The sequence below is a fragment of the Triturus cristatus genome, chromosome 6 (genome assembly GCF_964204655.1).
Source record: "Triturus cristatus chromosome 6, aTriCri1.1, whole genome shotgun sequence".
NCBI classification, from domain to species: domain Eukaryota; kingdom Metazoa; phylum Chordata; class Amphibia; order Caudata; family Salamandridae; genus Triturus; species Triturus cristatus.
The window spans coordinates 506242140-506269541 of record NC_140589.1 but is presented as its reverse complement, the minus strand read 5'-3'; the positions used below and the strand labels follow the sequence as shown (position 1 = coordinate 506269541).

General features: G+C 43.7%; 1 protein-coding gene across 2 annotated transcripts in view; it reads right to left on the bottom strand.

The window, feature by feature from the left end:
- SMAP1 (small ArfGAP 1) overlaps positions 1-27402 on the bottom strand; it is a 924147-nt gene that overhangs the window by 571415 nt on the left and 325330 nt on the right. For both annotated transcript variants that reach the window (XM_085610917.1, XM_085610918.1), the window contains exon 3: positions 16882-16967. In XM_085610917.1, the coding sequence (XP_085467043.1) occupies positions 16882-16967 (86 nt within the window). The remainder of the gene's footprint in view (positions 1-16881; positions 16968-27402) is intronic.

The window sequence follows — 27402 nt, the reverse complement described above, 5'->3', positions numbered from 1 at the left end:
TGGAGCTTTAATAAAGTGCAAGAAATGGAGTCAGAGTCCATATGATGCTCCAAGTTGTTGTCCAGGAAAGTTTGTAAGTCAGATGGCGACGAAAATATTTTGGTCTGGCCTTTAAATGTGATACGAATTTTTGATGGACCAGTGAATGAAAAAGGAATCTTCATGTGTATGAGATGTTACCTTGGGTTCAGAGAGCCTTTGTATCAAATGACTGTCTCTAGCAGCATTGTCCTGAAAAAAGGCGATCTTGTGGTAGTACCATCCAATTGTACGCACCATCTGCATGTGTGCCAGGATTTGTTCTGTGTGTTGATGGCATAGCGTCTTAAAGTTCAGAGTTCTCGTCAAGGTCATGTTGTTTTACTTAAAGGTTGTGACCCTCTGTGCTCTTTCAATCTCAAAGTCTTTGATGGAGGATATTTGAAGGATTTCGGGGATCCAAGTTATCAGAAAATCGGCTACCGAGTTGGAGGAATTTTCAATCGCTTCCAGTACTCCAAAGATGCGGCGATAACTCCCATGGTTGTGGTCCTCCTGTTTGGAAAGCTTCTTTTTAAAGCAGATATAGAGTGCTCAAGAATATGTAATTAAATGGCTTGCTTGTTGAGCGTTCTATGCAGAGCGTTGGTCCTATATTGCAATCCTCATGCACTATAGTATGTGTAGGTGAATGCAAGCAGGCAGAACTAAAAAAGAGGTGTGTTGAGGCCAAAGGGACACCACAATGGCCAGGTAATCATGGCAATTAAAACAGAACCCTAGAGACCGCCGCCATTTTGTGAGGTGCAAGATACATCTTGAGAGAAACTCTAGCTAGTGGGGCCTGCAAACAGGTGTACTCACAAATTCCCAATACTGGAAGCACAGCACTATATTTTGGATCAATTAGTTGGGGCTGATTTAGTATGACATTTAGTATGAATATGAGGCCAGAACTCACCGAACAGAAGTGACATTATGTTTGCTATTAGCTGTTAGCATAGTACGGAGATGTAAAAAATGAATTTATACTAAAATCTATAGAAAATGTGATGGAAAAAGGGATTTGAATCATTAGTTGGGCTAGAAGGTGATTCTATCAAATATAAGATAGCTGCTTAGTATCCCAATGGACGAAACATAACACTTGTGAAACTACAAATCATGTTTCTTAGGTCTAACCAAACGTTAATGACAGACTGACTATATATGGTCAAAAGTGCTATACTGTAATCCCAATTCATAAGGGGATGCCAAAGGTTAGTAGACGCATCGCCTACCCCATCATACTCCAGATGAGCCATGGCGAAGGAAACCTTAAGCCAGTCTTCTCTGTTGGGTGGTTGATGGTCCTTCCATCTCTTACATATTTCCCTTCGCGCAAGCAGAACCAAGTATAACATTAAGCCTCGTTGCTGTTGTGACGCCTTAGTGCAGAATAGACCATCATCCCCAAAGAAAATCAATGACGCGTTGACCTCAATAGTGGAGTTTAACACATCTTTGAGAGTTTTTCCGATTTCCTTCCAGAAGGTTTTAATTTCTGAGCACTCAAAAAATATATGTAGATCGTTTGCTAGGGGAAGATTGCACCTATAACATTTCGGAGTTGGAGCTGGAGCAAATTTCGCGATTCTAGCTGGTGTATAGTAAAGTCTATTGATAACAAAAAAGTGATTCTTTTTTAAAGCTGCAGGTTTAATAAATTTATACAGCAGCTTCAATGATGGTTCAAACAGTGCTTCTATTGTTGGCTCGAAGGGGGACTGCTCCCATATTTTAATCAATGAGGGTATTTCCGGGTCTACGGCATCAAGGGCTAAGTTGTACCACACTGATACCTCTTTTTTTAATGCCTGAGCGGAGTGGCACAACCTTTCAACCTCCCAGTTTCCTTTTACTTGCTCTCTCTCTGCCTCATACCACGAAGTAAGCTGTAGGAATTTAAACCTGGAGAAGCCTGTGCCGATCCTGGCCCTCAAGACCTCCCATGGAAGGACCCCCTCAGTGTCCACCAGTTCCGACCACATTGTGATTCCAGCCCTCTTTATAGGTAAGGCCAGCCCGTCCTTTAAACAATGAGGTGTCCCCGGGGAGTCCCAAATGGGGGCATAATGTGAGTAATACCCTATCCCCCATGTAGTTCTTACTTTAAACCAAAGAACTAGAGCTGCCCTTAAAACCTTCAAGCGTATTTTTTTTGAAGTACTTTGTAGCACCAAACTTATGCAAAAATGCCTCTACTCTTCCTCCCTCTTCTGCCGTTCTTGTCATTTCATACAGCAGTTTCCCCCACGCCGAGTCTTCAGGTCTCATCAGTAGCAAACGGATAGCTTTGAACTGGAAGGCCACTGCGTACCAGTATATATCCGGGAGTGCCAAGCCCCCCTTGCATAATCTACGTCTAAGTTTTTTCCAAGATAATCTGGTACCCTTATCTCCCCAGATAAAACTCCCAATCTTACTCTGAACTTTGCTTATTAAGTTTTGGGGAAAGGAGAGAGGGATAGCAGAAAAGACATAAGAGAGCTTGGGGAGAATGATCATCTTCACCAGGTTAACTTTCCCATATATGGTCAAAGGGAGATTTCTCCATCTAGAGAAGAGGCGATCGATTTCCTTAATTGCTCTGGACAGATTTACAGAGGGGACTCTAACTAGGTCTTTGACTATGTAGATACCCAAGTATTTTAGTTCTAACGAGTCAACTCCCCCCCATTGTTCGACATTCCAGCACATCACCTCCGTCTTAGATTTGTTTACCAGGTAACCTGACAAAGCCCCAAATTCCTCCGTAATGGACTCTAATCGGGAAAGGGCGACACCAGGATTATTTGTGAATACAGTCAGGTCGTCAGCGTACAGTGCTAATTTGCAACTGTAGGAGTGAGATTTGAAGGGATGAATGTCGTTATCTAGCCTGATGGCTTGGGCTAGTGGTTCAATATAAAAATTGAACAGAAGTGGAGAAATCGGGCATCCCTGCCGTGTCCCTCTCTGAATGCTAAAACCTGGTGTGAGTATCCCGTTCAGTAAGATACGAGCAGATGAACCTTGATAGCAATTTCTCAGAGTTTGGATGAAAATTGGGCCAAACCCTAATGTTGCCAATACCTCCCATAGGTAGACCCAACAAACTCTATCGAATGCTTTAGCCGCATCCAAGGCTATTATAGCCAAAGGGTCAGATCTTGTAGTGGCCAGATCAATGTTGCCTATCATTAACTGAGTTTGCTCTTGGATCTGCCTGCCTTCTATGAACCCCTTTTGGTCTGAATGGACCAACTTTGGGAGCAGCTTCGCCAATCTCCCTGCCAACACGCCCATAAAGATCTTATAATCGGCGTTAAGCAGGGAGATAGGACGATAAGAGTCAGCGCTCAATGGGTCTTTACCTGGTTTAAGGATCAAGACTATAGTTGCCTCTTTCCAGGACTCTGGGACCCTACCGGCAGGACTATAAACCGCATTAAAAAGGGAACACAAGGCGGGGGTCAATTCTGCCGCCAGAAGTTTGTAGACTTCATTTGGGAGTGAGTCTGTACCGGCAGCTTTTTTGTTCTTGCTTTTATTGATTTGCCCACTTATCTCTTCCATCCTGATGGGGGCCTCTAGTTCCCTTCTACATTCCTCTGTTATAGAGGGAAGAGATTTAGTGCTTAACCAAGCTTGAATTAAGCAAGGGGAGGGCTCCAGGTCCTCTTTATACAGATCTGAAAAAAGGGAGATTAAGCAGGATTGGAGATCTTCAAATCTGCTTGAGGTCTCCCCCGCGCTGTTTATTGTGAGTCTATTGATGTTATTTTTCACTCTATCTGTTCTAGCCTTCCAGGCGAGTAGAGCCCCTGCTTTTTCACCGTACTCAAAGTTCTGCATGTTTCTTGCGTGCCATTGTGCCCTGCACTTTGAATCTAACTTCCCTCTGTATTCCCGTCTTACATCTTCTAGATCTTTTAAGACTTGCGGTAGTTGCTCCACATCCCCCGGGGGAAGTCTGTTCCTAACACTCTCCAATTGACTTATTTTTGCCTCAACAGTTTTTAGGGCACTAGCTTCAATTCTGTTTTTGAAACAGATGAGGCTATGGAGATTACCTCTCAAGTTAGCCTTGTATGCGTCCCAGATAAAATCCCATGACGTTGATTCCCCATTCAACTCAAAAAAGTCGTTAGAGGAGAGCTTCACTGCCTTAATAATCTCCTGATCGGACAGCATCGCTCTATTTAGTGTCCATCTTGGCTGTGGTGTCGTCCCCTTAACTCTATAGACAAACTGAATTCATGCATGATCAGAAAGGTGGCAAGGTTTAACTAATATATCCTCGATGTCGCTGAGGGATAATGAATCTACCAGGACATAATCTATTCGGGAGGAGTGACCGTACTTCTTGCTGTAGAACGTAAATTCTTGTAAATCACCTTTTATTACCCTCCAGACGTCTGCCAAGTCTAAATCCTTTAATAAGTTAATAAAGGATCGACGGGATTTTGGGGCACCAATATAATAACTCAGGTTGGATCTGTCCCTAACTGGGTCGAGGAGAAGGTTGAAGTCACCACCGATAACCAGGGGAGGTGTTGCCAAAGTTAAAATCAACTGAAGTTTACCAATATAAGAGGGGTCGTCAGAGTTTGGTCCGTAGTATGAGACACAGGTTAAATTAGTATCATCAACGGACAAAATGGCTACAAGCCACCTCCCGGATGTATCAGTCTGGCAATTTGATATCGAACAATGTAGGCCCTTTTTGACCAAAATTGCCACCCCTCTATTGTGGGTTGACTGCTGAGAGGTACAAAAACAGTCTATCCAGGAAACCCTTGAAAAAAGGAGGGAACTTTCCATTTGACTCAGGTGGGTCTCCTGTAAAATGCAGACCTGGGCCGAAGAAAGCTCAAGATGTTTTAAAATCAACCTTTGCCTACGGGGGCACCTTAACCCATTAACATTCCAGGAAGTGAAAGTGACCCTTCTCCCCATATTACGATTGCAGGCCATTTCTTCGGATCAAACCTACAGACCAGCTGTTCCCAAGACCGATATTTGATGTGAGATGAGATTCATTTTTTTTATTTTTTACCCACTGCTCCCCACTCGTGTTCACCCTCCCACCCTTTGCCCAGTCTCCCCTGTGCCTCCCTCCACCTTGAGGAACCCTCCCTTCCAATAGGCAAGCCTATTCGGCCCCATTTCCCCCCCCCCTGGACTAAGAAAAAAGACGTGTATCAAATAGCATATATCTGCTTAATAAACCCAACTTGGACCACGTTAAGCCACATTAAGGATTTATTATATATATATTTTTTTTTACCTACATATTTTACATCTACCTAAGTTGCATACCAAAGACCTATTTCCCTTTGCTACTTTTGATCCTCTCTATTAAAGCATCCGCTTCCTCTCCAGTTTTAATTTGGTACATCTGATTATTCCACATTACACGGAGAAGAGCGGGAAACTTCAGTTGAACCTTAGCTCCAATGCCTTTCAGCTCCTCCATTCTTTTCCCCAGCTCCCATTGCCTTGAGGTTGTTGCGTGAGATATATCCGATCTTATTTGGAAGGAGAAAGGAGTAGGCCCCCTAAAGTTAATGGAACCCTCTTTAAGAGCGGTGGACAAAATCAATTCCTTTACCGAGTAGGTCAAAAAATTAATCAGTATTTTCCTCGGCTTTGACTTGGCTGGGTTCCTCCTAAAGGGATCTCTGTGTATTCTCTGGATGTCATGGACGAGATCAATCTCTGGTGCACCTATCAGAACAGTATCTTTTAGGAGAGATATAATGAACCCCTTTAAGTCGGCTCCCTCCAGGGCTTCTGGGACATTCAGGATTCTTAGATTGTTCCGGCGTGAATAATTTTCCAAGCGTTCTAGGTCCTCTCTAAGGTCCTTATTCTGAGCTAATACTTTGGCCATCTCCCCAGCTGTTGAATTAATAGAGTCCTTTATTTTTGGGATCTCCAACTCTATTGCGTCAGTTCTTAATGAGACCTCATCCAATCTATTTGAGAGGGCCTCACAGGAAGCTTGAATGGCTGCCTGATTAGTCTCAGAGATATTAAATCTCCCTTATGAATTGGGCTCACAACCTACGACTAAATACCTTTGTCCAATGATTACACCAGTTACCCATACAAAACAAGGGACTGGTCAACCAATGGAAACATAAGTGGTAAGCCGTGGGCCTTCTCCTCCATAAATCATTTAAGCGGCTTCATAAGACCCATATATGTTTACTGGTGAGATGAGGACAAAAAAAAAGTGCTATACTGTAGAATTTTACTGCACCTCAATCAACCAGCAGCATTTATACAGCACACGGCTGCTTCAGGAGAAGCGTCCCAGCACTCAAAGCAAAGCAACAGAGAATTCCTTGAGCTGCAAGACATTGGCGCTTTTCATTATCTTGTAAAATTCACATCAGGGCCAATTTGGAAGGAGCCTGGCTTCTCAATTTATATTGCGACCACTCACAGGAAAATCTGCCCATTTTAATCATTTTATTATTAACTGGTTTGAAACTCTTTTGTTAGCTACTGTTTAATTTATCAGTATCGTTACCTGCAGGAGAGCCTGTCTTTGTGAGAAAGGGGTTTCTGGACCCCAGTTTGGTTTTCCTTTGTTACTCCTTCATTTTACCGCCTCCAAAGCGTGCTTGCATTCCTTGAGGCTGACCACAGCCACGCCCCCTATGCCGTTTTTTTCAGAGGACCGAGTAGCACGTCCACACAGCGTTCTTTGAGCTGCAAGAACTGGCGCTTTTTATTTCCTTGTAAAGCTCCAATCGGGGCCCTAGCTCCCACATTTTAAATTGTGCTAACTCATGGGTGTATCTGCCCATTTTAATCAATCATTTTATGATCTAATGGTTTCACAATGTCTTGTTAGCTACTGTTTCCTCTTGGAGTCATGGGAGGAGGTTGAAGTTGACACAAATATCCTGGATAACTTTACTCCCCTAACCGAAGAAAGAGTAACTAGACTTTTGGAGACCACTAAATCAGGCTCTCCTCTTGTCTCCTATCCACCTTATGTGTTGCAGATGGTGTCCAGTACGGTTTCAAGGCATCTTACCACACTTCTTAATAAGAGAGTCAGTATCCCCTCTTTTGAAAAAACCTTCTCTGGATGCAGGCGATACCAAAATTATTGCCCCATATCTAGGATACCTCTACCTGCTAAAATATTGGAGAAGGCACTAAATGAGGATCTTATGTGTTTTCTCGACACCCATAAGATTCTGGATTCCTCACAACATGGATTTAGACCTCAACACTGTAGGGAATCTGCTTTAGTAGTAGCTACTGAAGAAATCTGAATGCAGGTAGATACAGGAGGTAGGGCTGCGCTGATCCTTCTGCATCTCTCTGCTGTGTTTGAAATGGGATTCACTCTGTGCTTATCAACTGGCAAGAGAGTATTGGGATCAGAGGCACAGCGCTTACCATCCTTAGATCCTTTCTCACTGATAGAGATTAAAGTGTTGCCTTTGGGGATATTATCTCAAATCCCTTCTCTTTACCCTGTGAGGTGCCTCAAGAGTCATCACTATCTCCTAATCTTTTCAACATAAATGTCACCCCTTGGCGAAAAAAAATTGTTCATATGGCTTTGCAGCAGTTTCCTATGCTGATGACACACAAATAGTGGTGTCTATATCATTAGATGACGAGGTTGCCAGTAAGTTTAGAAACTGTGTGGCAAATATTGTCCCCTGGATATAGGAAAACTGCCTTAAACTAAACTCTGAGAAGACGGAAGTAATTCTTTTTGGCAATAAGACTTCCTTCTAGAATACGTCTTGCTGACTCAAAAATATCAGCCCCTTTATTGCCCTGCACAGAAAGTGAAAAATCTGTGGGTTGTGTTTGACGGACAGCCGTGTTTCTCCAATCAAATCAACCGAGTCACGTCTTCATGTTTCCATCTTCTTGGGTTGTTAAGGAAAGTATTTCCATTTATTCCTTTGGAAATGCAGAAAATGGTCATGTGGTACCAGTTCTATCTAGGATAGACTATTGCAATCTATTATATTTGGAAAGCCAAAAACGCTTGCAAATGAAGCTTCAATTACTCAAAAATGCAGCGGCTTGTCTGCTCTTAAAGATACAAAAATTCAACTCCATCTCAAAGAGCATTCATGACCTTCACTGTCTACTTGTCAGTGAGAGAGTTTCATTTAAGGCCCTCTGTATGGTCAACAAAGTCTTGTAAGGGACGGGAGAGGTGGGTCCCGCCTATTTTCAGAGGACATTCTTTTGGCATGCACCAAATCGTAACTTGAGATCTAGTGCCGCCAAAATGGTGACAGTTTGAAAAATAAATAAAAGTCAGATGGGGAGGGAGAAGTTTTTTGTTCCTAGTGTGTAAGCTCTGGAATACTATGCCTCTTCCTCTGACAATCCTTTAGAAAAATGCTGGAAACCTGGCTTTTTACCACTCATATCAAGCAGACAGTCTGACTCATGGAACGCTAGTGCCAAGACGCCTCGGTATTTGCACACTTAACAAAACTTTTACTTACTTACTGAAGCCGGGAAGTTTGGTCAAAGAACCAGGTTTTTAATTATTTCCAGAAACAGTGCTCTGACTCGGTCATGCGGAGGTTAATTGGAAGGATTTTCCAAAGTTTAGCAGGCAATACTGAGAAAGATCTGCCACCCTGATAGATTTTGTCAAACCATGGAATGCGCATAAGTCGGAGGTGGTTAGATCTCAGCGATCTCTCCTGTTGTAACCTGTGGATCAGAAAGGTGGGAAGACCCCAAAAAAGGCTGTGTGCGTAATCCAAAAGTGATATCACTACAAAGTGGATTGCAGTTTTTTGGGCCTCAGATTGGAGTAGAAGTAACAGCTTCCTGACGGATTTGAGCTTCAGGAAGCAGACTAAAAAGATCTGCCTGATCTGGAAGGCGAAAGAGAGCTCAGAGTCAAACCATATTCTAAAATTTCTGGCTGAAGAGGCATGTTCTAGGGGTGGATTAAATTCGACCGGCTAACAAAGATTAGAGGGGACTGACCTTCTGGTTGAATAAAATACCCTCTGTTTTATCGGTATTTTACCTTTAAAACGTTTTAATCCATCCATTTGACTATGCCTTTCAAGCAGTCTTTAAACTTGACGAAGGCCGCTTCTGAGTGTTTTAAAAATGAAAAAAAAAGTTGTGTATCATCTGCATAGTAAATAATCTTCATTCCCCAGGATTTACCGAGGGTGATCAGGGGGCCAAGTATTATTATTATTCAGCATTTGTTAAGCGCATGGCTACCCGAAGGCATCCCAGCGCTAGCAGCCTCAGGCAGAGCAGCAGGCTAGGTGGTTATGTGGCCGTGTTTAGAAACAACCAGGTTTTGAGAAGCTTCCAGAAGGAGAGATGGTAGGTCACAGAGCAAAGATGTGGAGGAAGGTTGTTCCACAATCTGGCGGTGTTACAGGAGAAGGAACGGCCTCCACATCTTGCCCTTTTCGTTTTAGGGACTGAGGCAAGAAATAAGTTAGCTGAACGTAGGCATTTCCTGGGACGATAGAAGGTGATGAGAGAGCGATTGATTGAGGGACCTTTCCCCCAGAGGGTCTTGTGAGCTATACACAAAGATTTGAATTTTATTCTCTCATTAATTGGCAGCCATTGTAAAATCTTTTGGGAATATTAAGAAGCAACTGAGCCGTGCAATTCTGCACCACTTGCAGTTTTCTTATCGTTGACATAGGGACCCCGAGATAGAGGGAATTTCCGTAGTCCAGGCAGGAGAGAATCAGCGCCTGAACCATAACTCTCCTTACAATAATGGGAAGGAGTGGTAGGACTTTCCGAAGCAGTCTAAGGATGCCATAGCAGGCTGCTGCCAGTTTCACAACTTGGTGTTCGAATTTGAAGGACTTATCCAGTCAAACGCCTAAATGTTTAATCTTAGTATTAGGGGCCGGAAGAGGGCCAAGACAGTTTGGTCAAGCCAGTCCGAAATCAGGGATAGAAGGGTTGCCCAGGACCATTAGCTCAGTTTTATCTCCATTGAGCTCAAGACAGGAGTAAAACATCCATTTTGCAACTTCCTTTAGACAGGATTCCAGGTCAGATGGGAGGTTCTGGGAGTGGTTAAGAACAACCACCAATTGCGTGTCATCAGCATATGTGACTATGTTGATCCTGTATGGCAGGACAATGCCAGCGACAGGTCTTATATACACATTAACCAATGTGGGGCTCAGTGACGAGCCTTGGGGTACTCCGCAGCTGAGCAACAGGCTCTTGGAGGTGTTACCTCCTTCGAAAACCTGAAATGATCTGCCATCTAAGAAAGACTGAAGCCAGGTGATGACGCCACTTGAGGTTCTGACATTTCTGAGTCTGTTAAGAAGGATATCATAATTGACAGTATCAAAAGCGGAGCTCAGGTCGAGGAGGATAATAGCAACTGCTCCTCCTTGATTGAGAATTTTCTTAGATTCTTCGACTACAGCAAGAAGGCCAGTTTCCGTACCATGTTGTGGCCAGAATCCGGTTTTGGAGGAGTGCAATAGGTTATGGGTTTCTAAGAACTCGGAAAGAATTATATTAACATATTTTTCTAAGATCTTACTTATCCCAGGGGCAAGTGAGATGGGATGATAATTACCCAGAACCTCAGGATTTAAGGGTGGCTTTATAAAGAGTGCTCTCACCATGGCATGTTTCCAAGATGGTGGGACTTGGCTGATGGAAACCGACAGATTTATTACTTCCAGTATGATTGAGAACACTACTTCCTCTGCCTTACGTAAAAAGTGGGAATGATGCCGGATCGAGAGGAGAGCCAGATTTTACTTGGGAGAAAATTTCTGATAAAGTCTCTAAGTTCATGATAGGAAGTTCCCCTAGTGGGTGTTCTATGTCAGGAGAGGAATTGTTTCTTGAGGAAAGGTCGCTAGGGCAGGGGAAGCGGGGAAATATATTGTATATATCTTGTATTCTTTTGTGAAAAAATTCTGCAAGTTCATTGCAGCAGGCTGGGGTGACATCAGGTGATGTCACTAGAAAGAAAAGCTCCAGAAGATTCTTCGTGATGCGAAAAATTTCCTGAGGAGTGTTAGCTGCTGAATTAATTTTTTCTTAATAGTAAAGTGCTTCTGCTTTTTTTTATTTCAGTTTGGTAGAGTTTTATAGACTCTCTGTGAGATTTTGTCTACTTAATTTATTGTAGTTTTTCCTTCAGTTCCTTTCCAGTCTTTTGCAGGTTTGTTTATATTCCCGAAGCTTAAGTGAATACCATGGTGACACTTTCTCTCTTGCCCTTTTATAGCTAGGTTTAGTAGGGATGACTGCATCCAGGGACGATTCTATCCACTGAGTGAATTTTTATGTGGCTGAGATAGGGTTGGGGTCTAACTTAGAGGTTGAAGAGCAAAGGACTAAGCATACAGCCCTGAGGCACGCCAAAGAGAAGAGGTTTGGAAGAGGAGGAAAAAGAGTGAAGGAAAACCCGCTGGGAGTTTGTAGTTATCCAGAGTTCTCTTCTAGGAATGATCAAACCGAAGACAGGACTGTGCCCTGAAAGCCAAAAAGGCCTAACAAAAATGAGTGTGTCCTTGTGTAAGCAACTGGTGCTCATGTAAAGCGCTCTGATACCCGATACCTTTGGGTCAAGTTAGCGCTATATAAAACTCTGAAGGAAAAAAAAATAACTATTCAAAAAAAGTGGAGTGTGCCACTGTATCGAATGCTGCCGATAAATCTAACACCACCACCACAGCAGATCTGTTGTCCACCGAATCTTACAGATGACATTTCCAACAAGGCAGTCCCCATGCTTTGGCAAGTAGGTTGTCAATGGCAGATACCAACAGGGCATTGCCATGGTCCAGTCGACAAATTATAACAGCCTAGAGAAAGGTATCCTGGCGGTAGGGGGAAGCCAGGGGAATACTTTCAGTGACCTCATTGTGGGGAAGCACAAGCCGCACGTGGAGGTAACTTGATCCCTCATGGACAGTGGTGGTCAATCTTTACTCCCAGATTGTTTACCACCTGCTTAGGGGAAGGGGCTGGGCCAAGATTGGGGGGAGGGGGGGGGGGGGGGGGTCAACAGTCTTCTGACCATATCTCTTGTGCTTTGCAAAAAGCACAATCTCAGATTTTTCACTGTTAAGTTGAAGGTGATTGTTGGCCATCCAGTTGGCAATTTCAGACAGTGTGCAAACTGAGTTTTCGCTTTGTCGAGATCAGGACAAAATTAGACAGGGAGTTGGGTGTTGTCTGCGGAGCGTCAGGTTCCCGGTTAAATTCCCACTGCCGGAGGTAGATCCGCTCAGCATCATGTGACACTGGGCAATAGCTCACTTAATCTCCCAGATGGCTCCCAGCGCCTTAAGAGCCTTACGGGTGATTAGTTCACGTTTTACAAATACCGGGTTACTTTACTAGGTTAAATAATATTGTTATGGATGGTGCCAGATAGTGGGCAAGACTAGACACGACCCTGGGATGGCAAGGATCATTGGGCGAGCCGGATTTTGCCAGAGCCTTCAACACCTGTTCTGTGGACCAAGGATCTAAGTCACCTAAACTGACAGTAGCATTGAGTGTGGATGGTTCCAGTCGGCTTCCATCTTTAAGAATGCAGAGCTAGGGGGGGAAGCCCTTGTAGGATTAGGTTGATTTTTTTTCTTCAAAAAAATCTGCTAAAGAGTTGCAGAGATTTTGGGAAGCTGTGATAGAGGTCATCCTGGTACGCAGTTTCAGAAAAGAGTTTCATGACTAATACAATTCCTGAGAGGAGTTTCAAGCTTGTGCTATGGTGGATAGGTGCAACCTTTGTGCCGCTTTAATCAAATTATGATAGCTCCTGAGCATAGTCCGGTATGCTATTTTGTTTATGTGGTTATATCAATGTCTCAAAGACCTTTGCAGGAGCTGGCAGAAGTGAGATGGGCTCAAAGTTTTGAGCACACTCGGATCCGCATTTGCTTTCTTTAAGAGTGGTAGCAGATGCGGCTGTTTGCAGATGACCGGGAAGATGCCGAATTTCAAAGTGGCGTTCCAAATAATATTGAGATATGGATTTAGCTATGTGCGGCCAGTCTGAGAATATGAGTGGGGCAGAGGTACTCTCGTCAACCAGTTTGCATTTTAATAGTTCGGCCAATTACATTGTGTCATTTATTTCCCTACCACTTGCAAACCTTAAAAATTTGGTTTTCAATAAGAATGTAAGCATTGTTATCGAGTATTACGTTGAGAGTAACAATTTCAGGACAACAGTGCAATGTACCATCATTGAAAGCATCAAACAAACCATAAGGTATGCAAGCAGGCTCCACTATGGCTGAATCCTGCTCTAAAAGAACCCTATGCACTGGGATCAAGTACACAGTGGCTACATCAACTTCAGGAGACAAGTGACTTAGTTTAAAGTGACACTCAAGCCTCTGCCAACTAGTGCAACAGCTTCCCTTTTGGATAGTCATTTTGTGGGAAAAGATACAATTCTAAATAGAAGTCTACTGGAATCAAGCTATCTCGGTCACAGAAGAACAAACAAATTATTCAGAGATTGGACTACCACGGGCGAAAAGCAGTAAGGCATGTGGAACCAAAAGCTGTATAAAGTTTCAACTTTAGCGAATTGTAATGGTCAACATGTTTGAACAATATTTGCAACCATCAGGATGTTTTGGGATATCACAGCAAAAGATGCTACTCACCTGGCACAAGCTCACACCCACAGATTGGTTCTACCATTTAATGTTTTCTTACACTAAGGTACCCCTTTGTAGACAATGAAATTCCTATCAGATTCCAAAGAATGAAATCGTCTGTTTTCAGGCACATCCTACTGAAAGCAGGGAGGATAACGTTGAAAGTGCAGGTATCCTCAAAGGGACATAACTGTTGATTAGCTCTGCTGCACAATGAATCTCGGCTAACTCAAGTAATTAAAATGTACTGATAAGACCCAGAATCCTAATACTGAAAAGCTTAATGTAAAACTCTCATGATTTGTCATGCAGAGATACATGCAGCCTATAATTAACCCGATACCACAAGAGAAATTACACTTTAACATTTTCACAATACTATTTGCCTGCCTTGTGTCAACAGCAAAGCTTAAAAAACACAATGGCAAATCCTATTAGGGCTGCACTGTCGGTATTTAACTGAATTTGATAAGGGTCTCCCGTGGGGTTTCTGACTGTGGAGGGCTTCAAAGATGCAGTCTCTTCAAAATACAACCAAAAGTAAATAATTGATTTTCTAAAATTATTATGAGATGTTGATTATGAGCTCTTAAAACTATCATAGCGCGATGTTATTATCAGCTGTGAGATTGTCCCTCGGCCCCACACCAAGGACTCGAAAAACCGAAGCATGAGTGAAAAGCAATTAGATTTAGTTGAGAACTCCTCTACAACTTGCTGTGCTTTTCTGCAGCAACAAACGCTGCATACACCACGTGAGATTCAAGTTAGTTAAATAAGTTCAGAAAAGGACAAGTGAGGGAATAGAATGTTCTTTGGCTAAATGAATGTTGTAAATGACAAGTGATTTTCTTCAGGAAACAGAAGACGTTTACTTGGCAACAACCCTGTGATACCTCCAAGGTCAGACACTACAACCCCAGCAGACGCTATAAATTCCAAAGTAAACAAATCTAGAACCTGGTGACAACATCAATTGGAACCTCAATGAAATATTAAACATTCATACTAATTGCGACACATCTCATCTTCACATAACAAAGAAAAGCAAACACACAGTCATACTAGACAACACACTGAACATCAAGGGAAGGATAAACAAATGCCTCCCAACAATGAAGGAGAGGGCAACTCAAAAACCACCAACAATACAAAAACAATAAAATAACAGGCACTGGCATAGACAATTGGTTTGGTGCTGGCCACCAGCCTTCTGGCAATTCTTTTTTGGTCATCATTTTTGTAAAAGGCCCTCTTCAATCAAAAAGAAAAACCAAACAAATTGGCTAAAGACAAAAATTATTTTGATCTAAAAAAAAAAAGCAGATATTACCATGGGATGACACATTGCGGGAGTGGGTGGAAATAAAATGTGAATTATGTAACAACAAACTAGTGGATGAAGGCTGGCTGAAAACCCCAATAAGTAAGTATGTTATACACAACTTTAGTATAATCAAAAGGTCTTGTCTAACAAAGATATAAAAAGCCAATTGGTCTGGCATTGCCTCCTAGCCTCTGGCCTTTAAGAAAAAAAGGCAAGAAAGACACAAACAAAAAAATTAAAGCAGGCAAAAATAAAAGCAAGAAAGACAGGGTTGAAAGATAGACACAGTGGTTAACTTATATTTAGCGTTGATGTAAGCTGACGGCAGACGCAAAACATTGAAGGAAGAAAGGAAAAAAATGAAAGAGGGAAAAAGAAGGAAAGAAAAAAGAAAAGAAGGGGAAAGGAACAAAGCAAGAAAGTAGGAGAGAAGGAAACACAAAAAGACAAAAAGGAAAAGAAGGAAAGAAGAAAAGAAAATCGAAAAAAGAAAAACAAAACAAGAATGAAAAAAGGGAAAAAGGAAAATAAGGAAGGGAAGAAGAGCAGGAAGAAATAAGGAAAGGAAGGAAGCAGAAAAGAGAAGGAAAGGGAGGTAGAAAGGAAGAAATAAGAAAAGGGAAAGAAGGAAAGCAGTGAAAAGAAGGAAAGTAAGATCAAGCGAAAAAGAAGGGGAAAAGAAAACAAGTAAAGAAAGAATTAAATAAAATAGAAAAGGAATGAAGAGAAACAAGGAAAGAAGGACAGAAGGAAGAAAAATGAAATAAGGAAAAAAGACAGAAATAAAAAAAGAAGACATGATAGAAAGAAAGAAGGCAGGAATGAAGAAAGGCAGGAAAGAAAGAAACCTAGAAAGAAAAACAGGGTAGCAAAGATAGATCCAATAAATAAAATGTATACTTGCAAATAGTCACTCAAGGTCCCCTCTACCTCCAACAACTCCATTGAGTTCCGAGGTTTATAATTCATCAAATTGGCTTGAACAGCCACTGAAACACAGCAAGAGTTCAATAGCGCCTCTGCTGTCACATTCGTGATGGACATGCATTAGAGCCAGGCACCCAAAAAACTGCTCTTTCTTTCATACTTCTGGTTTGCAGATATCATCAGAGGAACATTTTAGCATTCCATGCAGCAATGTTCCTGAATCACAGTGCTACACATAGGATTGTTGTTATGGGTGTGAACAGAAAGATATTAATGCATTGATGCATGTTTAGATTTGTGCCGATCAAGGTTTTAGTGAGATGCTGCAAAAGAAGAAGAGTCTAAGAAAATGGCAGACTATTGGTTTAACAACAGAGCGAAGAGCTTAGAAAAGGGCAGTATCTTAATGTTTGGAAGGAGAATATGTTGGTGATTTAATCCATTTTAAGGATTTCGAAGGAGGATTGTAAATAGAGGTCTGGACATGTAATTGGGCATTGGCGTACAGAGGAAGAAAAAAACGCATATCCAGCAGGTGCTCCAGGATGGCATGCTGAACAGAACTGGTTTTAACCGACCGGTTGGAAATGTCTTGTAGGACATATATATTAAATCAGTGTCGAGCAAGGTGAACAACCAATCTGGAGATGATCACAATATGCTTATTTCTGAAAGAGAAACGGGTGTGCATTTTTTATCTAAAAAAAGTCAAAGCACACTGGCATTCAGGAGAAGTGTTCACCTCTTATACACTAAAGAGGTAACATACTTACAATAAATAGAGAAAGTACAACTATAACTACACCCACAGGACAGAAACTGATTTTGTCTTTAGCATAGCACCGTGTTATGGAAACCTGAAAGAGAACCTTTTTCAAGCAATATGAACGAGCTTCCCATTCTAGAACAATAACATGGAAATTAATTGCAGATATTTTTTTTTTACTGAACACTTCAATGCCAAAAGGATACTGGTCAGTTTGAGGTCTTCTAAAGTTTTCTGGTAGATTTGCCTCATACAATTTTCTTGCCTTGGTATTTCCCACATCTTGCATGCACTGTAAGAGAAAAGGTATCGAAGGTTGGTGAAGGAAGCAAAACAAAGTTTCCAATAAATGTAGAATTCATTAGAAACACCAATTTCTGGTTATATATCACCACATATCGGACATTTTATTATTTTAAAGAAATATGCCCAAAAACATCCTCAAAGGATTTACACAAATTCACACCAAGGTTTTCCATAATCACTTAGAAGCTGTTTTCACTTTATCCCCACTTCACTGGCACTCTCCAAAGCAGAAATATGCATACTAAACCTATTATTGGGAAGATTTTCCAAAAATATACGTACTATGTATGTAAACTCTCTTTTCACTCATTACCGACAATTCTTGCAGTGTAACATACAGTAAAATATGTTTCAGGTACTTTTTAACCGTTTGTGGGGAAAACAGATGCCAAGAGACTGCTGCGTTATAGTTCTACATAAACTTAGTCCAGTGTACCAACTAAACTCTCAGTTACCTCTATGGCATTTCTAATATGCTAGACAGATTATGAAAAATTTAGGGTGGTCATTCCAAACATGATCTCTTACACAATTATATGATGTACGTAATTACTTTCACAGCATTAGAGATAACACAATAAAAGAAGCCCTCTGTGGTCAGTAGATCAAATTTCCTACTCGCCTCACCAAGGCTGTAAGAGTCTACATATGAGTATCAGCTGACTTGTAATATTTTATCTTTTAGAATTTGGTCAATTCTCCCATCACAAACATGATACCATTGTGGTGAAAGAGCACTGGAAGCTCTATATATTACAACCATGTACTGAAGAGACTAAAAAGTCAAGAGATTCAAAGGTGGATAACAGTTCTTACCAAAAGTTATTTCTTCCTGCTACAAGGTCAGAAAAAGTTGATTTTGATCTTAAATTAACAGAACCTGAAGCGAAGTTTTAAAGTCATGCAATGATGACAATCCAGTTTACATTAGAGATCCATCTCCCTCCAAAGAGTTCAAATTAACCTTGCATAACATTTTATCTGTTATTACTGCCAATTATTTGCAACCCAACAATTCCAAAACTGCAAAACATCATTGTAGGGTCCAAAGACAAACGAAAAGATTCAACTCTGAAACCTCTGGACTTTTTTGATGTGCAACTTGTCTGGACAGACAAAGTGAAATGCATAGGGGTTATTATTGAAGATCAGGCTACTCAGTCCTCTCAGGTAATATCCGTAGTGAGTAGCTGCATTTTGGGACTAGGCATGCTAAGGTCCAGCCTGACCCACCTGTTCAACCTTGGTCGCTTGTACAGTCACAATTTCACACTTGTTACTGAAATGCCTTTTTGTTACAGCTTATCCAAGACGAGAAACACATCTAAAGACTCGAGATAGCTCAGAACACAAAGCTTCTGAGCTGGTTTCCCATGGATGAACTCATCTGATTCAAGGTGGCCTTACGTACATATAAATGCCTCGTCAAGTGGTATCAATTTATCTGATGAAGGGTATAAACCTACATCGAATCGTGAGAATTCAAAGTTTCAATCAGACCATTCTGACTGACCCACGTTACATTCTTCTCACCCAGGGCTGACCTATCCTTTTCTATTTCGGTCCCTAGTATTTGGCATACTCTTCTACTAGAATCTGACGCTCCACCTCTCTGCTATTAAGAAAGAAGCTTAAGGTGGGAGGAGCCAAGATGGCGACCGGGACGGCAGCGTAGACTCCCGGCTCCGTGAACCTCCGCATCCCGCACGGATATCCTGCCTGAGATCCTTAACCTGTGCTACGTGGTCGTGTTTCTGAAGGAGGGGGGCTCCCGACTGTCTGACTCCGAGGTTGCTAGCTGCGGTATCGCCGGAGAAAATCGCATCTGAACTTTGCGGCCGACGCGGCCCTGGAGCCGGGACATCGAGTGGACGCCGTGGCCGGGTGGCAGTGCGACAACAGCGGCCAGTGGTGACTGGGTGGAGTCGGTCACCGGAGCGGTGCCGGACCCGGCCTACATTTCGACATGGTCACTTCTACTGTCCAGCGTAGCGGACCGAGTGCATGACCGGGGGTGCAAATTTTGGATCCTCCGGTGGCTGCCCCTGCCTTGCTGGTGAGCTGCCCGGCCGCCGTCCGTATCCTGCCCCGATCGCGGCGGGCCGCCCCCGGATTTCTGCGGGGACTGGTCCGTGGGGTGGACGACTGTTGCCCGTGACCAAGGATAGTTTTTTGCTTGCCCCCGGAACCCGGCCACCCGCGACGTGGACACCGCGACGTTTGTCTCGGCCCCGGTGAGGGTCGGGCATACTTGGCGGCCATCTTTGGGCGATGAAGCCTACCATCCTGTCCGCTGGGTCGCGGCGGGCCTGTGAGCGTACGACTTCTGGGAGTATGGCGGCACGAGCGCAGAGAGCTGAGCTGGGGTACGGCGACCTCCTCGAGGCTCTTGGTACTCTTCACTCCTCCTTTGTTCATGGCTTCGTGATCCTAGGGAATAGGCTCGATGGTGTTGCGTCGGAGTTGGGGCAGTGGCGGCCCGCCTGTTCACACGAACGCAGAGACTACCCACACTGCGCGCAGGATGATGCTGTGGCGGCCGCCCCTGAGGTTAGTGCACGACTAGACGCCCCGGTCAGTATGCTACAGTGTGTTCGACCTTCTGAGGGCCTGATCTCTCCCGGAGGCGATGGACCTGTGTGTGCTGTGGTGGCCTCGTCCCGTACATGCCCTCCCACGACTCAGGGACAACTCCAGCAACTAATGTCTGCTTTGGCTGCTTCTGCCTCCCGGAACCCTGCATGCAGTACAGATCCTAGGGCAGCCCTGGGAAGCCAGTTTCTTCACGCGGCGGACTGTGTTCCTCAGAGACTCCCACCCCACCTGTGTGTGTCGCTTCTCGTTCGTTGTTGGACATTTCTCTGCCTGGGAGCATTGGGTGTGATGCTGGGTCGAGGGGTTGACATGGGCAGAATTCCGAAGAGTGGTCAGGGATGAGGCTGCCCCCTCCGGGGCGGTCGCCTGGTGGACGGGCGGGCTTAGGGGTGGCGTGCTCTCCTGACGTGGCTACTGGCACAATAGGTGCATAATGCTCCCCATCGTGGTTTGAGAAGATTGTCTTGGTGCTGTTCCTTGCTCACTTTAGGGGAACCTTACCGTGCGGGAGGGAGAACGCCGGGGGTCTGTTATGAAGGCCCTCCTCCAAGTTTATAAATACTTTCTCTACCCCCCCGCCCGGTGGGGGTCTTTTCCTACCTCTTTTTCCCTACTCTTCTATATTTCGGGTCTGGTTCCAGGGCGACAGGCACACTGCTGGGGGGGGGGGCCGTACTCATTTGCAGAGGTGCAGGGTGGGGGGTTGGGGGAGGGGATTCTGTACTCTTTCATCTTCTTTTCCATGGCCTCCTTTTTCTTCTCTGACTCTCTTTGTTCTTTCTTTTTCTGGGATCAGCGTGATACACTCCCTGTAGTTATGCCTCGTTGCCGTGCCATGTGTTCACAACTTCCGAGGTGTTCTTGGGGAGTTTCGGCGGGGGCCTGCGGGCGCAACTGTATATTAAGTTCTTCCCCATCCTGATGTTCTTGTGTTTGCGCCATCGACCTAACAGATTGCTGTAAATCGCTAACATTCATTACTCTGCAGATCCGTGATTGTTGTTTTAAAATTGCTTGTCACCTGATCCTACTGCCTTGTCTCATTATAAAATGAAAACCTTTTCTCTTGGTGCCCTACTTACGCTGTTCACTGTAATAGTAGTACGATTTTGCTCCCCGAAGTGCTGCCTGTGTTTGTGCTTGTCGTTATTGCCCTGATTGTTTAGCGGCCGGCCCTGGGGGGTTGTAGGCCCATACTTGTTCTTATTGAACTGTTAAATAAAGGTTTTCAAAAAAAAAAAAAAAAAAAAAAAAAAAAAGAAAGAAGCTTAAGACTCACCTGTTTACATATATGACCAGCACCAAGAGACCCATTAGTTGGAGTGAATCAGTATAAGCACCATTCTTCAGGCTGTGCTCGAAGACACGCTTCCTGGAGAGCTCTTTTATCATAAGCCGTGTGCAAAACCTATCCAATTATGGTAAGAGGAATAGACAAAACAACTGGAAAGGTGACGGACTATTGTGGTCATGATGTTAAGTTCGACTGCATCAGTAGGTTGAATAATCTTTCCACCAACCACTTTAACATTAACAGTTTGGGCATTTTGCTTGTTGTTGTAAAGCGAGCAGAATAATTTCATAGAGTTAAGGCTACGTTAACCACGTTTGCCACCACTGAATTAAAGGATGGCAAAAGGAAGTCAAAGCTGCTTAACATCACTTAGATTGCATTGCCATACACTTGTGGGGTATGTTCCACAAGATTGAAAAGTTTCCTGAGGCAGAACTACTAGCTAAATGGAAAAGGAAGGCACTGCCACAGTAACTGGTTATTGGCATAGCTTAGTTCCTGGAAAGACTCATTGAGATAAACTAATTTTTAATTGAAAAATGACAGATGATGGTTAAAAGACAACTGCCAGATGCTGTTTGCGCTAAGGCCAAGTAAGAGACTGCAACTCTAATGCCAATTCTAGATAGGATATCTGGAACTGCAATGTGTTCAATGGGACACTAAAAGCTTCAATTCCCATAAATCCATGTTCCTGTGGGATAATCACAGCCTACTTTTAGTCATGAGTCAGTATTTATAGCACACTCTGGCTGGCTATGGTGCTTTTAATCTTGATTTCCATATTGAGCAGGTGTTTCTTTGGCATTCTTTTGATGCATGAGGTCTCCTGAGGGTCTGGAAGCCTGGGTCCTGCTTTGAACTATGTTGTTAAGGTAAATAGAATCAAATGACAAGATCAAACAGAGCATTATTTTGATTCTGTAGATTAATTTAAACTATTTGATGATCTTTCATGAATCAACACAATTAAGGACATGAACTTGTCGTTTGTATTGATTTTCAATGTTGTTGCTTTATCAAGGACAAAATCCAATTTTCGAACAAAGCATCCCAAAATATTTTAATCTCTGCAAAAACATATACTTTATCTCACCTGCATCCATACCTAAAACAGTTAATTTGCATGTGGGCCCTAATCAGTAATGATAATCCCTTTCAAGCTGTGCTGAATCAATTTTTCTTAACATACATATGCAAGTTTTCAAATCAGACTTAACAGGTCAAAAACTCGAGGGAGCCTTTTAAAACATTTACAATTTACATTGCTTAGTGCATCCTTCTTAGGGGCTATTATGATGTCGGGCAGACGCCATCGCGGATACGGGTCCGACCGACCACCGGTTGGCGGTCCCGATCACCTAATTACAATGCGACCACACATGGTGCAATCGCACACTCCCATTTCCCTATGGGAGCACGTGCTATGGCCGTAAACCGGCCATAGTACAAGCTCCTATAGGGAAATGGGAGGTTGTGTTGATCCCTGCACCGCGTGGCAGGCACCTTAGGGTGCCTGTCAAACGGTGCCGGGATCAACAAGGGGGCACCATAGGTGCCCACTTGGCCCCCAACCGGAGGCTGCGAACAGAAAGGGGACCTGCTGGGGGCCCCCAAACGCGCTTTCCGACAGGTTTTCTATGTCCGAAAGTCCGGCATGGAAAGCCTGCCGGAAACGAAGCATCGTAATCCGGACGGTGTAGAACGCCGTCCATATGGATTATGGGCCATCTGCCCTGAGCCTGTCGGAATACAGCCGGAATAACCAGCAAGTTTCATTTCCGACTGCCTAAATTGTAATTAAGTGGTCAGAAGTGAAACCGACGATTTCTGTCAGTAAGCCTCAGACCTAAGGTCAGAGGCTTTCCAACAGAGATCAGAATCGGCCCCTTAATGTTTAGATGTTTTGCTTTCTTCAAGATCGGAAAGATGATCTTGAAAGTATTTTAATCAATATTTAAATAAATTTAATATCACAGGAAAACTGGGGGGAAACAATTGTAGAGGAAGCAATTCAAAACCTGGTGCCAGCACATGGTGGAGAAAGAGAACTTTCAGTTAATTAAAATAAAAGAAAGATATCCTAGCTAGCCTGTGGATGTAGACAAGTAAATATCAATTGCAAGTGAAATTTTAGCAGGTCGAGCTATTTTTAGCACTTAAGCTGTGGAGTAAACTTGAGCTGGAAGAAACAGGTGTTCTGTTCATTCAGAAAGTGAATGAGCAATTAAAACGCCTTTAAATCTTTTTTTATCTTGACACATTTGGCAACTGCTCAAGGACACAGGTCCAATGTCAAGTTTGTCTTTTTACTAATTGTTGCTCATGTGTTCCTGGAAAAAGTCTCTTTTTACAGTTTATGCTTTTTGTCAAGCTATTTGACAATAATTGTGAAACAAAATGCAGTAAAATGTGTTTTTTTCTCTAAAACAACATTTGGACAGCATGTAAATGAATAGTAGATCAGAAATTGTGAAATAACTTTTTTTGTAATTCAGAAGTGTGATGCAAACAAAGATTTAAAATTGGAGGAAAACTAATCAAAACACTTTACTTGATGATGTGCAAATGACAAATATGTGCATAAACTTTATTTCCAAACATTGCACACTATATAATTTTAGAACCACGTCGGTGACAAATTCTGTGGCCATTTCATTGTAAACTCTGCTGACTGCAGATAACAGTGGGCTGCTACTTTATGTTTTATGTATTTATTAAAAGTAATAGTTTTTAAACATGATGTGAGAGACATTCCAGGCCAAGCCCTGGTGACAATGCATTTAATTAACTAAGAGGCAAGTCTGCAGTCAAGTGTTTGAGAAGTTGGCCTGGCATATACTGTCCACTAATTATAGTGGGCACCTTGCACCAGTCCAAACAACCCCTTATTGATGATAGGTTAAAGACAACCTTTATTGAAAGCTATCCTAGTGGTAGCTATGGAGAGCAGCCTTCAGGCTAAGTCTTGAAGGAATGTAAAGCAGCTTGTTTTACCAGTCTATAATCTCTTGAATGGCTAAATGAAAGGCAACCACACCAGGTATATATATAAAATATATGTATTTATTTCTAAACACACCCTACTAGTCTCTTTATGTGGCTAGAGGTCCAAACACCTAAGTTACACTTCAAATATTACAGTAAAATAGCACAAATACACGTTAGGCCCTAGGGGCGAGCCAAACCATATACTAAAATAGTGGTATAAGAACCACGACTTAACTAGACACAAGGCCTAGAGCCTGTAGAATCGCTGGGACCCCAAGGAACCACCCAAGGTAGTGACACAGGGGACCCACGGGGCCGTGTGCAGTGTGAGAACACAGGCGCGAGCTCCCGTTAGCTTCTATGGGGAAAGTCGCGGTTTGATTTTTAAAGATTAGGGACACTTAGAAATGAGCTAGGACCAAACCCTTTTGGACTTAGGAAGTGCTAGGGTCAACACCCACGGGAGCACCGGAGTACTCGAGTTACCTCACCCAGGGAAGCCGGGTGCATAGGTGTCAAATGGTGTTGGGTCACGTCGTCGTTTTCAATGGGAGCTGGCAAGTAAGTGCTGCTGCCGGGAAGATGCGAAGTGTCCGAAGAGATCCAAGCCTGGATCGAAGTCGACAGGAACCTGAAAGCAGAGAGGACAGAGTCTGGGTCACTAGCCAGTGACCAGGGGCACGATAGGCAATACCCACCGATGTCGGGTGATTTCAGGTGAAGAAGGTGATGCTTGACTCTTCAGCTATGAGGACCAGGAGGCGTCGAGGACGACCAGGAGCTGGATTCGAGCTGTCCCACGAAGGATGTCGAGTGCTGCGGCGTCGATGCCCGGATTGGACACAACAAGCCTTGGCAACAGCAACCCAAGCAGAAAGGATAAAAATGCTTCGGTGCAGACCAACAAGGTCTGAGGGACTCACCACCCGGTGGGGAGTCAGGGAACGTCTGGAGCAACCAGGGAAACCCAAGGAAAATCAAAGTTGCCTTCACAGTAACCCACCACTCGACGGACCAGGGATCGCGAAGGGACCTCGAGAGAAATCACAAAATGGCGGCCCACGGGTCACTCGGGGTGACTAGGCCGACAATCTTCAGTGGATTCTCTGCTTGAGGTGGGAGCTACAAATAACACAAAGCACGACTTCAAAAGACGTCGAGAAGTCAATGCACTTTCAAATGAGCACGGTGACCAGGAGTTCCGGTTCCACGTTACTCACGAGGACTGCAGGTCTCAGCTTTGTTGGGGACTCGGGTCAGCCTCTGAGAAGTCTGGAAATCCTCTTCCTGGGCTGCAGATACTTCGGAGTCCGTCGGGAGCTTCGGAGATGCAGACCGGCAATTGCTTCGTTGGTGCCTGCCAAGCAGGGGAGTCACTCCTTGACCCCAAGGGAGATTTCTTCCGTCCTCGTCCTCTAATCTTGAGTAGAGCGTCAAAGTTCCAGGATTCAGTTGCAGAGTTTCGTCCAGGGATATCTAAAGTCCTGTTGCTAGGGGTTCCTTACTTATACCTAAGAAAGGGGTTGGACTAACTCAGGGGACCCACCTATAGGAGGGTTTGGGAAGAGGGGTGGCAACACCCATTTCCTTTGTCCAGTTTCGCGCCAGAGCAGGGGCTGGCAGCCCCTGAACCGGTTTGAGCTGGACTATGCACAGGGACACCAAATGTGCCCCCAGTGCAGGACTTCAAAGCACTCTGAGAGTGCTCCCACCCAGCCCCAATACACATCAGCCTGTCTGGGAGGAGGTTACACCTCCCTGTGACAGGAAACCTATTGTCCAGGCCTCCCTTGCCGGAGTTTTGGTCAGCAGCAGGAGGTCAGACCCGTGTCTGTGGCTGCAGCATCCATTTTGTGATGCCAGGGCTCTTTTAAGTTGGTACCGGGTATACCGGTGCCGTCATGTCTCTCCCTCTAGAAGGGTGGGATCATACTCCCACACCAGTTACTGGTGTGGGGGTATGATTCCAAGGTGTTTGACACCAAACACAACATGTTTCCGTGCAGCCAGTCCAAAGTTAGCATTAACCGTTTAGTTATAATGCACTTAAAAGTATATGGTCAGGCTGCACTACTGACAAGCCCGGAGGATAGATTCCGAAGGCTGCAGAGGGGCTCAGCTCATGCCTGGGCACCCTCTCACATATAACCAAGCACCCTGCCTTCAGGATTGATAAGGCCTGCCACAGGGGTGACTGATAGGTTTCTATGTGCAGAGATAGGTGAGATATAGTGAACCTATATCTCAGTAAGGGGTGCATGCACCACCTTACCCATGCTGCAGTAGCAGACCTGTGGTGTCATTTTGGAGGGCTTTCCAGGGGGGGCATAATACATGCTTCAGCCCCTGATAGGCCTCTGGGATACCTATGCCCTGGGTACATAGTATACCATATACTAGGGATTTATAAGGGCACCTCATAATCCAATCTGATGTACCTAAGGTACATTGAATCAATTTAGAGAGGAAGCAGCTAGGCTGGGGTGCTGAATGGCAGGGCCCCAGCCAGACTAAAGTCGAAAAACTGTTACAGCAGCAAAATGTGGGGGTAACCATGTGAAGCAGATCCTTTGACTGCGTTTCCTTTGCGTGGTCTAGCTATTGAATTATATGAACATTCCATGTATCCCTGGCAAAATAATTATGCCATAATTGATTACTTTGTCATTTGAACTTGGCATTATTTGCTTACACGATTTCCATATTCCCTTCACACTCTTTTATCCTCACGAGAATCACCTACCTCCTCTCCTTCTTTATCCCTGTCCTTTTGGGCACTTAGCATGTATGAATTTGAATTTTGATATATGTACTAATGTATTCCTTCAAATGAAGCAGTGTGATTAAATAACACTTGCTACTCATCACTGTTATACATTGTTGTCAATTTTGTGCGACTACAACGTTTTATGTATGGTCTGTTTAAATATTGTTTGCTGGGACCATTCTATATTGTACCGAGAGCACTGGAGGAGGCTTAATAGGTGGGTAAGCTCTGAATAGACCACAAGGACAATTTGCCAGAACGCAGTCTGATTCTGGAGATTGACGCTAGGTGCATCTTAATGGATTAATGTGTAAGGCCTGATTTTGCAAGATGCAGAAGATAGTATTGGATCTGTTCAGGTGTCAAGGAGAAAGGATGGTAAGACTGTAGCACACCATGAACTGACCCACTTCCATTTTGTCGAATAGCACTTGAGTGTAGAAGGAGCTCGAGCTTTCTGTAGGATTGTTTTGCATTCGTCAGAAATTGTTAGTGCTCCGAATTTAACGCGGTGAGGAGCCAGGCTGATAAATAGAGTGTGAGCCTGTGGATGAACCACTTGGCTCTGGTTCATAGAGAGGAGATCCTCTGTCAGACAGAACTGAATGGGAGAGCTCTCTGATAGGGGGTGCAGCTCGGTGTACCAGTATTGACTCACCGGTGATGAGCCGGCAAGGCTCTCGTTTCAGCCTCTGTAAAATCTTTGGGATGACAGGAAATGGAGGGAACTCGTAAGCAAACATTCCTTCCCATTAGAATTGGAAGGCATTTCCC